Below are 12,285 nucleotides of genomic sequence, written 5' to 3'. Positions count from 1 at the left end.
CCCCCTGTTCTCCTCAAAAGAATACATTTCACAGATGTTAAGATTGAGTGTGATTGTGATGGTGGCTCAAATGATGAGTCACCAGAACCTGAAAGCCCAAAAGAGAAGGCTGATAAGAAAAAATAGCCTAAGCAATAAAGTAGTTTGAACTGGATGTTTTTATTCAGCCTCTTCAGGACAAAGACATTTGCCACCGATGAAAGAAAATACATGCCAATACTAACTTAGTTTGGACACAGATGTTGTAAATAGAACAAGTAACAAGGTTCATCTAGTTCATGTTCTGTTGTCTTCATTTGACCTTTTCTCCAGACGAAAAGGATTAATCTTTGCTGTAGCGATAGACTTTTATTAAGACTGCTGTGCTCTATCACATTGTATATTCCTAAGAAGGCATTTGTCATTCTGTCCCAGGATTCCTTCTTCCCCCCAGCCTTTCTTCTTCAGGTGCTGCAAGTTTGCAATAACTTGAATGGAAAATGTAAGTTGAATTTTCAAGTTTCTGTACCCATAATTACACTTGATGACACTTGTGTATCACAGTGGTATGTGAGGTTTTGGCACTCCTAGTAGCCAGTCTGGTACCAGTGTGAGTCTCACATGAATTACAGCATCTCCTCTGGGAGTGCCATATCACTCAGATACTGACACTTCAGTGTGGTGGGCTGAGTGCTGTAAAGATGAATCATGCAATCAAACATTGGATAGGAGAGACTGACAGATGCAGCTTGGCTTGACAGTCAGTGTACATGGCTGCACACTTGCTGAGTGCCTCAACTTGAGCACCACAGATGGGGAATGCACCTCAATTCCATTCCAGGAATATCTTTATGGAGGGAAGGAGCATCACACCATTAAACACAACTTCTATTCATCTCTGAATGAAAACCATGATAGGTAAAATTCAAAGCTATATCAATCCACTGAATCATTACTTTTGTAATTAAATGGCTTCAGTTTCTTGGTAAAATGATAAGGTTCAGCGTTGGTAAAAAGTCTTAAAATCCACTGGCATTCATGACAAGCAGCAGCGCCCTTATTCAAAGAAATGCTTTCAAGGGATTGAGAAAAGCTGAGAAAAATCTGGCTTGCCACAGTGGATGTGTTTTTTGCATTGTCCATACCTGTGTTCACACACACAAGATGGAGGCAGCAGAGAAGAGAAGGTGAGAGAGCATTAAGATGATCAGTCCCAGATTAGTGTGTTGAAGTTTCAGACTGGATGGGAGACCAATTCCTGCAGGAAAGATCCTGTCCTAACAGCACTGATAAAGGCACATCACCCAATGCCCCACAAACTGCACAAGGGCATTGGGCTTGCTCACAGCCTCGTGCAAGGCCTGACCAAATCTGGCCTCCCAGCAGCTCTGCTTATCTGCAGCTGGGGTAGAGCTAATTGTAGATATCCTGTAGGTGCTGGCAGTAAAGCCACACAACCCAGGACTTGGGCTGCCAAGTGCCACAGCAGTTCACACTCTGGAGATTTTCTCATCCAGCTGTAAGAGGCAGCTGGTGAGCAGACCCTTTTTCAGCTGTTAACAACTGTGAGTGGCAGAGGCCCCCTGTTGGTGTGCAGTACTCTTCATCAGTAAATAACATGCCACATTGTGCTTGCTGACCAGACTGAGCTATGGGAGCTAAAAGCTATAATCAACAAAATCAAACACATTAATAAAGCAAATGAATCCATGGGAACAAGGGAATTTTTTCTGAAGACCAGCCTACCACAGGTCTTATTTTAAAGCAGTAGTGGTAGTTGATCTTGTTATTGTTAGTCAAAATGCTGTAGACAAGTTTTGCAGGAGCATATTTTAGAATTAAAAAGCTTGATAAAAAACAGGCAAGTCCAGCAACAGGTTTAAGACTGTTTCCTCTGTTCCTGTGATGTGAAATTATGAAATGGTTTAGAGTCTCCAGTGGTTAAGTAACATACAGGAATCAATGCAATCTTCATGAAGAGATACTTAAAATATGTATTAATTTTAGTATGTAGATTGTTTAGAAATTATATATTGAAAAAGTGATTTGACACAATACCTTGATTCAGAATTATAAGCATTCAGTATGAAAGCAGAATTTTTTATCCAGGAAAGTTAGGCAGTAATTGGAACTTTTTTTAGGTGTAGTGGAAACAGTATTAGAAGCAGCTATTTCCACTGACTGTGTAGGCGGTCTAATATAGTCAGTCCATCAACCATGGTGGGGTGAACATACCCTTAGAATATCCTTCAGGGGCCTTTAATTTTGATCCTGAAACTCCAGCCTTTAAAGAGCTCATTGGAACAGCTGATTAGGAAAGGAAGAGAAAAATTCATTTGTACTATGGAAAAAAGATTAGTCCTCATGCAAAGAAGGGTTGACAAGGGAAAAGAGAGTGAGCTTTTCACTCTTTACTGTCTCCCCACAGATCTGAGGGATAACTCAGAAGTTGTGATTCCCTTGACTTCCATTAAGGAATGGCAGCATCCAAATAAAGATATCATGGCTGGCTTTTGTTTTAACATCTTTTAAGGATACCAAGAGTCAAGGCAGAAAAGGCATCCCTCTATAGCCTTCACTGATGGGATGAGATCCTCCAGAACCCTACCAAGAGATGTCAGTGTGAGGCAGGGGGTGGTACTTCACCAGTTGTCTTCTCAGGGGTTCTCTCTAAAGGGTTCTCTGACGTTTGGTCAGGCACCATTCCCTTTCTTACTTTCTGTATTTTTCCTACATCCTTTGTTATTTCTTTGATGTCCAGGAAGGATCTAGAAATCTGCTCACAGTGCAGTTTCAGTTTAAAAGTCAGAGGAATCAGCTTCGAGGAAGGAAATTGATAAGAGATCAGATTTTATCAGGCTTTTCTAAAGTTTAATTCCAAAACATAAGTAACAGTGATGGTTTAAAAGATCAGACTTTAGTTCTTAGTTCTTAGATCAAACTTTAGCTTTTAGTTCACTACACAGACTAAGTTACAGACTTATGAGAGGGATTAAAATAAAAAACATATAGTCCAGAAGACAAGGTGAAAGAAAAATAGGATTGATCAACTATTCTGAAACATAAGGACTGCGACTCAGAGCAAGACAACAGAAAGTGCAGGTAATTCTGAATAGACGCATAAACTTTATTCAAAGGCTCCACATTTTCTTAAAGGACAGAAAAAACATAAAAGAAATGTAATGACTTAAAAATGTAAAGGGCTGAATTGCATGTAAATTGCTCTTGATTCAAACAGGTTAGCTAAAAGATAAAATAATTCTATAAACCCTTTTTCTAAAACTATAGTGCTGGGTTGTGAAACTTCAACTCCTAGGAGGATCCTCTAGAATTTCAACATATCTGCACGCCTCAAGGGTTAGAAAAGTAACATCTGATGACCCATTTTTAGAAAAAAGAGAACCAGAGAACTGCTCCTTCATTTTTTTTACATGAGAATAGATTTTTTCGCTTGAAGTTTTCAAACTGATACATCCTTCTTCACACAGGAAGACGCGTTTTTGACCTTCTTTTTTGTGACGGACAAGTCATTTTAGCATTACTCATGTTGTAATAATACAAGACATCACCTGCACCATAAGATACATGGTAAGTCATCTTTGCCTCTTTTTTTTTTTTTTTTTTACATTTAGTAGCTACATGGTAGTACGATGTCTGAAGTGAAACATACTAGTGGAATCCTGCCAGTGTACTCATCTTTACAAATCACGCTGGCAAAATGCATAATATATGTTAAATTGAATACACTATTTTTAAAGGACAAAATCACTAGAAGACTTGAGCAGAGCATCCAGGTAGGGAAAGAAATAAATCTCTAGTGATTGATCTGAGTAAGAAACATAATGGAGCATGCCTCCCTGATTTTGTCTCTGAAAATGATGTGCAATGATAGAAATATTGATTTTAAAACTGTTACTTCAAAACAAAACAGTTTGAATGTTGATTTATTTAAGAGTACTTATGCTTCTCATAGGATGACTACAGAAAAACTAGTGTTGTGTTTTAGACACTGATTCATTGGATCCTGTTTACATGCAGGACTTTACACTTAGAACTTTACCTCCATTTGCCACAGCTTTAAAATTATTACCATTTTATGGGACTATGCAAATGAACTGAAAGTCACTTTAATAAAATCTTTCCCTTTTAAAACACAGAAAACTGTGACCTGAAACTCAGCATGAAACAGGGACATGAGTTTACTCATCTTTTCTATGGTGAGCCTTTCTTTTAAAATATGCATGACTGCTATTCTGCTCAAGCACAGAAACAGAATTTGTATAGCAGATTGCAGGTTTCTGGAAATATTGCATTTATCTAAACTGTACTCAAAATTATATTGAATGTTGTTTTTTTTTTTAATATCTTTTCTTCAGAGATCTTTGTTGACTACCTTTCAGGGTTTTTTTAATGATCAGGAAACATAAGCCCAGATCCCACCAGTTAGGCGAACAACCTACTCTAGTTAGTGCACTGATTAACCCAATGAAATGTTCCAACCAGTAGCCAACAGTGTCTCCTAAAACATCAAGATTATAGGCTAAAGCACAAACCTGCTTATAGTTATTTTTTCTGGATTCCAAACTAGTATTTTTAGTCTCCATTGTCAGCATGTGCTTGATACTATATTCAATTCAGAGTAGTAAATTTTTGCAGAGAGACTTGTGAAGCAAAGGGCTGAAGGAATGGGGCTTGGTTATCAGAAGCAACTGCTCAAAGGGGAAGCCATAGTTTAAGCATGCAAAAAGAGTTGTAAGGAAGGAGACAAGATGCAGGGAAGATGTGGTAGTCATTCCAGGAAGGCAGAGGAAAAAGAGAGAAGGCATTGAGATAGCAGTTAATGGGAAAAAAGGTCTGTCACAAAAAGAATTATCACAGTAATATCAAGGCAGCATTTTGCTATGAATCCTATCAATCACCTACTGATAAAATCCCACTCTGGGTTTATGACTTAGTTGTTTTTCATACCCATATTTATGCATGACCATCCCACGGGTGCAAAATGAACAAGACAGGGAGTGCTAGGTCTGGCACTCATCCCATAATCCCAGTATACAGCATGGCTGACATTGTAAATGAGGATACTCAGCTCTGTGCAGGGATGTACTGTCAGGGCATGCCACATGGATCTAGCAAGTCCAGCTGAAGGAAATCTTGAATATTTACTTGGGTAATGCCCAAGTCTCATAATGTTTTGAAGTAAAGAATTTAATGTTTTAGACCAAACACACTTTAAAAAAAAAGTGTAGCTGAAAGTACTTAAGAAATATAAACCCTTAGCTACTTTGAAATCAAGATATTTACTGACAACAGACAGAGCCACAGCCACTTCCTTTACCAATAAAACCATAACTGCTGCATTGTAATAGCTGCATAGTATGACTATGGAAAAAAAACTGTTTCACAGAGATTACCCGAGTTTCCTAAAAGACCGTCTTTGAAGAGGTTGACAGCACTTAATTGTCATCAAGAAATTGTATCTGAGCAAAGCTGAGACCCAAGCAATTACAATTTGCTAATATTCTCTTACTCCTCATTCTCCAAAAGAAAATTTTACAACATACTCAACATACCAAAGTAATGTCTGAACATAGATATTGTTGTTCTTATTATTCTTAGGAGCAGAGCTGGTAGCCAGACTCAAAAACTAGGGGAAAGAGCGTTACAACCTTTTGCAAAAGCAGCATTTCTTTTTGCACAAGGTGCAGATTTTGCTCCAACAAAACTTCCTCTTTTGGAGCAGAGGCATATCTGCATTGTGCAGCATAAGAATCTCTATCAGGACCTGGCAGCAGAACCTCATTTTTAAGGTCAGAGACCTAGCAAATAGCCCCTTCCCCAAGACCTCAGCTTAGGGTTAGCTAAGTCAACCTCTCGGACACTGATTAAGGACACTGGCATTTTAAGCAATTTGTTTTTACAGCAGTAAATAGTTTATTCTCCTGAGTGGTTTTATCTACAGGCACAAAGAGATGCTTTGGGGATTTAACAAGCTCTAAGTCAGAATGGACCAGTATGAGCTTGTACCAAAAAGCAGAGCAGGGGCCTGTCTCTCAGTCACTCCAGACATGGGCTAGGTTTCTTCAGTGACATTTAAACTTGCAGAACGCAAGTGCAGACTGAATGAAATAGTGGTGGTTTCAAGACTGTGGTCTCTGCAGAAGATGCCTGCAATCACACAGGGCAGAGCACACCACTGAAAAAAGTGCATTCAGAAAAGGACAGAACACAGGTGCATGACATGAGTGTTCAGGGATCACACAGCAAGCTGGACCAGATGCACTGCCTGAACTCTTCTGCATCGGACACTGTTGTCTTTGGCTAAGAAGAGGCATGACATTTCCAGGAACAGGCTGATTTCAAAACTAACATCATGCCATGAGCAGCCACCTGTGTCATGAAGTGTCTGATCAAAGCAGTCATGATGCACAGGAAGACAGAGCAGCCCTTTAAACAGACAGCAAGTAGCTCTCTCTGAGTGGCTACCAAAGGCACTGATTGCATTTCCTCACCAAGTGAGCAGAGAGCACTTTTGGCCCTTCTGACACTTCACAAAATCCTCTGCCCAGCTTCTCATGGGGCACACAGGAATTCTTCTGTGTTCTTCTGGGATCTGTGAGAAGACAGTAGTCCTGAGCTTTTCAGAGATCAAGTTAAACAAATCTATGCTTCTGCATCTGGCTCACAGTCCTACCAGAGTCTTGGGAAAAGGGGAGGCTTTGGTGACTGGAGGGGCTGACATCACAAACAGCCTTTCTCTGCTCCCAGTGTGTAGCAGAATTTACCTGACAGCTTTCACAGCTCTGCTGCACGCTCACTTCCCAGGCCCTGACTCCTAGCAAGGGAAGGCCAGTCCCTCACAGAGTGCCTAAATCAAGAACATGGCTCAGATTCAATCCACCATTCCTCTGTTTCTGGCTTAGCTAGGAAGCTGACAGTCTCTGCTGAGAAGGAAAAAGGCACGTGACAATGCACACATGGGAAATGACATACTGCACACTTCCAGCATGAAGCAGTGTGACTGCACAGCTGTATGGATGAGTTTCCTGGGAGCTCTGCAATTTCATTCTCTTGACATTGTAATGCTTGCGTGCTCATAAGCAGAAATCATTTCAAACGAGAACCTCAGGATTTTTCATTCTCATTGGAGATTCCTCTAATTCCTCTAGTTTAATGTCTTTTTTTTTTCTCCTTTTCAGACCAATACACCATGGGAAACGAAACCACAGACTACACCGACTGGCCTCTCACAACAGAATTTGACTACAGTGATTCCACGCCTTGCCCTGCAACTGATGAAAAGCACTTTGCAGCAAAATTTTTGCCACCTCTTTATTCTTTAGTGGTGATATTTGGCCTGACTGGCAATCTGCTTGTTGTCCTTATCCTGGTCAAATACAAGAGGCTGAAGAGTATGACTGACATCTACCTGCTCAACTTGGCAATTTCTGATCTGCTGTTCGTGTTTTCTCTCCCCTTCTGGGCTTATTACGCAGTTCACGAGTGGATTTTTGGGGAGGCGCTCTGTCGAATTCTGTCAGGTGTCTACCTCCTTGGCTTCTACAGTGGCATCTTCTTCATAATCCTGCTGACCCTGGACAGGTACCTGGCCATAGTGCACGCGGTGTTTGCTTTGAAGGCCAGGACAGTTACCTACGGCATCCTCACTAGTGTCATCACGTGGGCTGTTGCCATTCTTATTTCTGTCCCTGGGGTAGTATTTCACAAAACTCAGAAGGAAAGTTCAGGCTATACTTGCAGTGCTCATTATCCATCAGAGCAGAGAAATACATGGAAGCAATTCCTCACCTTAAAAATGAACATTCTGGGACTTTTTATTCCGATGTTAATCATGATCTGCAGCTACACACGAATTATAAAGACATTACTGCAATGTAGGAATGAGAAGAAACATAAAGCAGTCAGGCTTATTTTCATTATCATGATTATCTACTTTTTTTTCTGGGCACCATACAACATCTGCATTCTCTTGCGTGATTTTCAGAGTGTATTTTCCATCTCTACTTGTGAAGGAAATGGTCAACTGCACAAGGCAATCCAAGTGACAGAAACAATCTCAATGATCCATTGTTGTATCAACCCTGTAATCTATGCCTTTGCTGGAGAAAAATTTAGAAAATATCTTCGCAGCTTTTTCCGAAAGCAGATTGCAGTCCACTTGTCTAAATACTGTCCTGTTTTCTATGCTGACACAGCTGAACGAGCAAGCTCCACCTACACACAATCTACTGGAGAACAAGAAGTCTCTGCTGCATTATGATCTGTGTCTAGTGAAAAAATGGAATTGACTCTCTTGAGATCAACTCTATGTAGAAAGCCTGCTGAATCTCTCCTGGATATTGTCTCTAAGGCAGCTGAAAAAAAAATAATCACAGAATACACATTTGCCAAAGTTTGCATTTGCTCACAGACTTGAGTATTTGTAAATATATGAAAAAGATGCAGCAAATTATCTGACTGGGGGCCTGAGCTACCAGCCTAACAGATTTTCTGAAGGGAACTAGAGATTATAAAGTTACACTGGTTCTTTGGAAACATCTCTTGACTTTGTGCATCACACAAGATACCTCACTCATTTAAACTCAGTTCCAGTCATATTTTTTACTAGTCTGGTTGTCTATCTCTGTAAATAATGCTAAATTACTAAGGTCCATCATACAGCATAGAACAGAAAATTTTATACACTTAGAATGGACTCTGATATTTCATGGTATATTTTCCTTTGTGTATGGTTGAGTCCTAACCACTTAGATCTTTCTCATAATGGTTCTAACTGCTAGGGGTTAATGCCTAAGTGACTTTCAGGTTTGATACTTCTGAAGGGTCTCTTTTACTCATCTGTTCTTTTATATGCTACTCATGCTAAAAAGATAATATAATTGAGCTATCATTAAAAAACTAATGTCCTATAGCTGATCAGAAAATCAATGTCGTGACAGTATTTTAAAAATATATTTCACATGGAGCTTTAACCAGGTTGGATGAAGAGTGGAGAGTGAATCAAGAGTGTTATAATTTTTAGTGCAGTGATTTTGCTTGCCTTTTTTGTAGCCTCCATAAGAGGAATACTTAAAAAAAAAAAGAGAATGCAGGCATAATGGCTATCACCACAACAGTGGTGAAACACATGTGAAAATGATTTCTGAATTGGATTGACACAGATGTTTTTAGAGATAAGTTATAAACATTTAAGTTTACAAAACATCTGAATAAGTAAAAATATTCCCTGTTCTACAGACTCAAGGGCAAAGGGCATAGACCATTTCTCTTTTGTTTTAGAAGCTGGTATCATTTGGGGGGCTGTGATAATGGCGGGTTTTTTTGCCATTTAGGAGTTCTACAGAGAGTAAAAGTTTCCATAATTAGTAAGACTGGTGGTTAAATATGACTGATTCTCCATAAAGTTCAGAACCTGTAAAGCATGGGAACACAGAAAACATGAAATAAATATTTGGCTACTCAGGTGCTTAAGAACATATCATAATCACAATATTAATTAATTTGGGACAATTTCTCCTTCTAACAGTTCTTATATTTCTCTTAAGACATATGGTATTGGACAACTTTGGAGACAGGAAAAAAAAAGTGAATATTTTGTTTGCAGTTCCTATCCAGGAGGGCAATTTTTGTTTCCCAACTTCTCTAGCCAGTCTTTAAAATAATATTTTCAAAGACGCAAATGTTTCAAGAAGACTCAAAGAAATTTTACAATGAAAAGTGTTTGTGAAAGCAGGAAGTAAAACAGGGAAACCTTATCAAACCACTTGTTTTGTGTTATTTATTTTGTCATATTAAGCACCACTTTGGAACTACATCCACATGGGAGGTGTAACAGAAGTAACACCTTCTTATCTCATTTACAAGACATTCAGCTGCATACTCTTCTTTAAGGCCCTGTGCATCAATTACTTTCTGGACTTAGTACATGCTTTTAAAATGGGTGAATATATCAGCATAATGAGAAATACACGCCTTATAGTCAGGCTTGTTAGTTTTGTTTTTTTTTACTTACAGAACACATTTATGAAAAAAAATTTATATTTTATTCTGTCTTGACAAGAGCTTTCTCTTGGTCTTAAAAACACCTTTAGGAAACTACTTTCTCTGGAGGGCTTTGATGCCAGACACAGTAATGCCTCTTTGTCAGCCCTTCGGGAGCAAAGCACAACAACCAAACATGCGTGGGGACATGACAAGCTTTCTGAGAGGCACAGCAAAATTGCCTTTATCCTTCTACAGCATGGACCTCTAACAATGGATCTTTCTAAGCAACAAGCAGCTTCGGAGGAAAGAGGTGGAACTGAGGTTGGTGTCCCAGCAGTTCGGCAGCTTATCAAGAGCTCCCATCACTTCACTGGAAAGGGATCACACTTCAACACATGAAAACAAGGCATATTCAGCGACTGCAATGAACTGTGATCCACATTCAAGGAGACAATTGAAAACACAGTATTTGGTTGCACTGCTGGTGCACTCAGTTAAGGACTCTGCCAATAACTGTTATAATACTTTGTATTATACCATCCATTAAAGTTGGTTAACTTTTTTGTTAGACTTCTTGATCCTTTCTCACCTCCATCCCTAATTTTTTAGAACAGCCAGGAAGAATGAAAAAGGAAAATAAATTCCTCTTCATAACACTGAAAGAACAGGTGGGACAAAATTGGGGTTTTACAAATGGGTTAAGAACCAGCATAATCAAATAACCAGCAAGATAACTCCAGTGCTCTTAACTGCTTATCACTAATAATCTAATAATAAATATGCTATTTGTGTTGTGATTACATGCGATTTTGTTCACATTTACCAATAGGAAAAGCAGTATCTCAGACAATTCATACCAATCCTAGATGATTTATATTAGTGTTTTTAAAAATAGATAAACGTATAAAAAAATTCCAGCGTATTTAGTGACCTAAGTAATTAGGTCATCTAGCTAAAATCTAACAATTACAGCGGACTTGTGCACACGCTTCCCTTCAGTTCTTAAGATTACAGTGCCACCATGTGGTCACACTGTAAAGTTTGATGCCAACAAACATGCACTACTTCAGGCAGGCTTTTTGTGCTTTTCTCATTCAAAACATTTTTTAGGATGAATTTCTTCACACAAAGGGTGATTAGGTATTGGAATGGACTTTCCAATGGGAGGTGTCACTGTCCTTGGAGGTGTTTAAGGAGAGACTGGATGTGGCTCTCAGTGCGGTGCCATGGTCTGGTTGACAGGGTGGTGTTGGGTCATGGGATGGACTTGGTGATCTCAGAGGTCTTTTCCAACCTAATTGATGCTGTGATCTCTTTTCCTAAGAAAATCTCTCAATCTAATGACTCCTTCCACTACAGGCATTATCAGTATTATGCAAACAGCAGCAAGCCACTGTGGTCACTAGGAATGGAAGGGAGGTGCATTGGGTACATAGGCAGGGTTACCCTGTCATGATGCAGGCAGATGCCAAGAGTGTGGTTCAGGCTTCCAGACCGTGCTCTGGAAGGAGAGCATTTGATGTTCTTGCCCACAGCTTGGAAGCTACAATCTACAGGAACGGAAGTGAGGTGCAAGGTCCAACACCTGGGTCACGGCAATGGCAGACACAGCTCTGGGTTGGGTGCAGCGGCGATTGAGAGCAGCCCAGTGGAGAAGGACTTGGGGTGATGGTTAATGAAAAACGCAACTCACTGTGCTCTTCTCTGGCCACAATTACCACCGCACAACAACATTTTGGATTTCTTTCTTCTAAAATATATTAGCACAGAGGCATTATTGCCATTTCTAATTGGCCCAATCCACCTTTGGATCTGCCAGGGGTTGGAACTGCTGGACATAGAGGAAGCTTCTGGAGGCTGCTCAGAGAAGGCACCCCAGCTACCAAAAACCAGGCCTTGCAAACCCAATACAAAGTAACTGAAGGGGGCCTGCAGGGAAGCCAGAGAGGGACTCACAGTCAGGAACTGCAGTGATAGGACAAAGAGTAATATATATGGGCCATAAATTGAATAATGCAGGGCACAAATTGAAAGAGGGGAAATTTAGGTTAGATATTAGGAAGAATTTTTTTTCCTGTCACAGTGGTGAGGAGCAGCGTGCCCAAGGAGGTTGTGGCTGCCCATCCCTGGCAGCGCCCAAGATGGTATACCCTAGGGTATAGGGTATTCAGCGGGATGTGTCCCTGCCCACGGCAGAGGAGGCTGAGGCTCCAGGTCCCTCCCAACGCGTTATCCCTGCACGATTCCCTAAGTTCCGCTCCCTCCCCTCCCCGCCCTCAGCGAGGCGCTCGTCCCGCCCGC

The 12,285-nt window shown here is 40.2% G+C and overlaps 1 protein-coding gene across 3 annotated transcripts; it reads left to right on the top strand.

Moving 5' to 3' along the window:
- Window positions 1–2,926: 2,926 nt before the first annotated feature.
- On the top strand, window positions 2,927–10,562 carry LOC106629173 (C-C chemokine receptor type 5). Of its 3 annotated transcripts, XM_074539800.1 has the most exons (4): window positions 2,927–3,081; window positions 3,468–3,567; window positions 4,137–4,196; window positions 7,179–10,562. In XM_074539800.1, exons 3-4 carry the CDS (start codon window positions 4,160–4,162, stop codon window positions 8,258–8,260), a joined length of 1,119 nt encoding a protein of 372 aa, XP_074395901.1. In that variant the 5' UTR covers window positions 2,927–3,081; window positions 3,468–3,567; window positions 4,137–4,159; the 3' UTR covers window positions 8,261–10,562. The 3 variants fall into 3 exon arrangements, with proteins under 3 accessions (XP_074395901.1, XP_074395913.1, XP_005481075.1); XM_074539812.1 differs by lacking the exon at window positions 4,137–4,196 and having other exon boundaries at window positions 2,930–3,081; XM_005481018.4 differs by lacking the exons at window positions 2,927–3,081; window positions 4,137–4,196 and having other exon boundaries at window positions 3,192–3,567.
- Window positions 10,563–12,285: the final 1,723 nt, after the last annotated feature.

Source organism: Zonotrichia albicollis, chromosome 1 (genome assembly GCF_047830755.1).
Source record: "Zonotrichia albicollis isolate bZonAlb1 chromosome 1, bZonAlb1.hap1, whole genome shotgun sequence".
Classification (NCBI taxonomy): Eukaryota; Metazoa; Chordata; class Aves; order Passeriformes; family Passerellidae; genus Zonotrichia; species Zonotrichia albicollis.
This window is presented reverse-complemented; position numbering and strand designations above follow the sequence as displayed.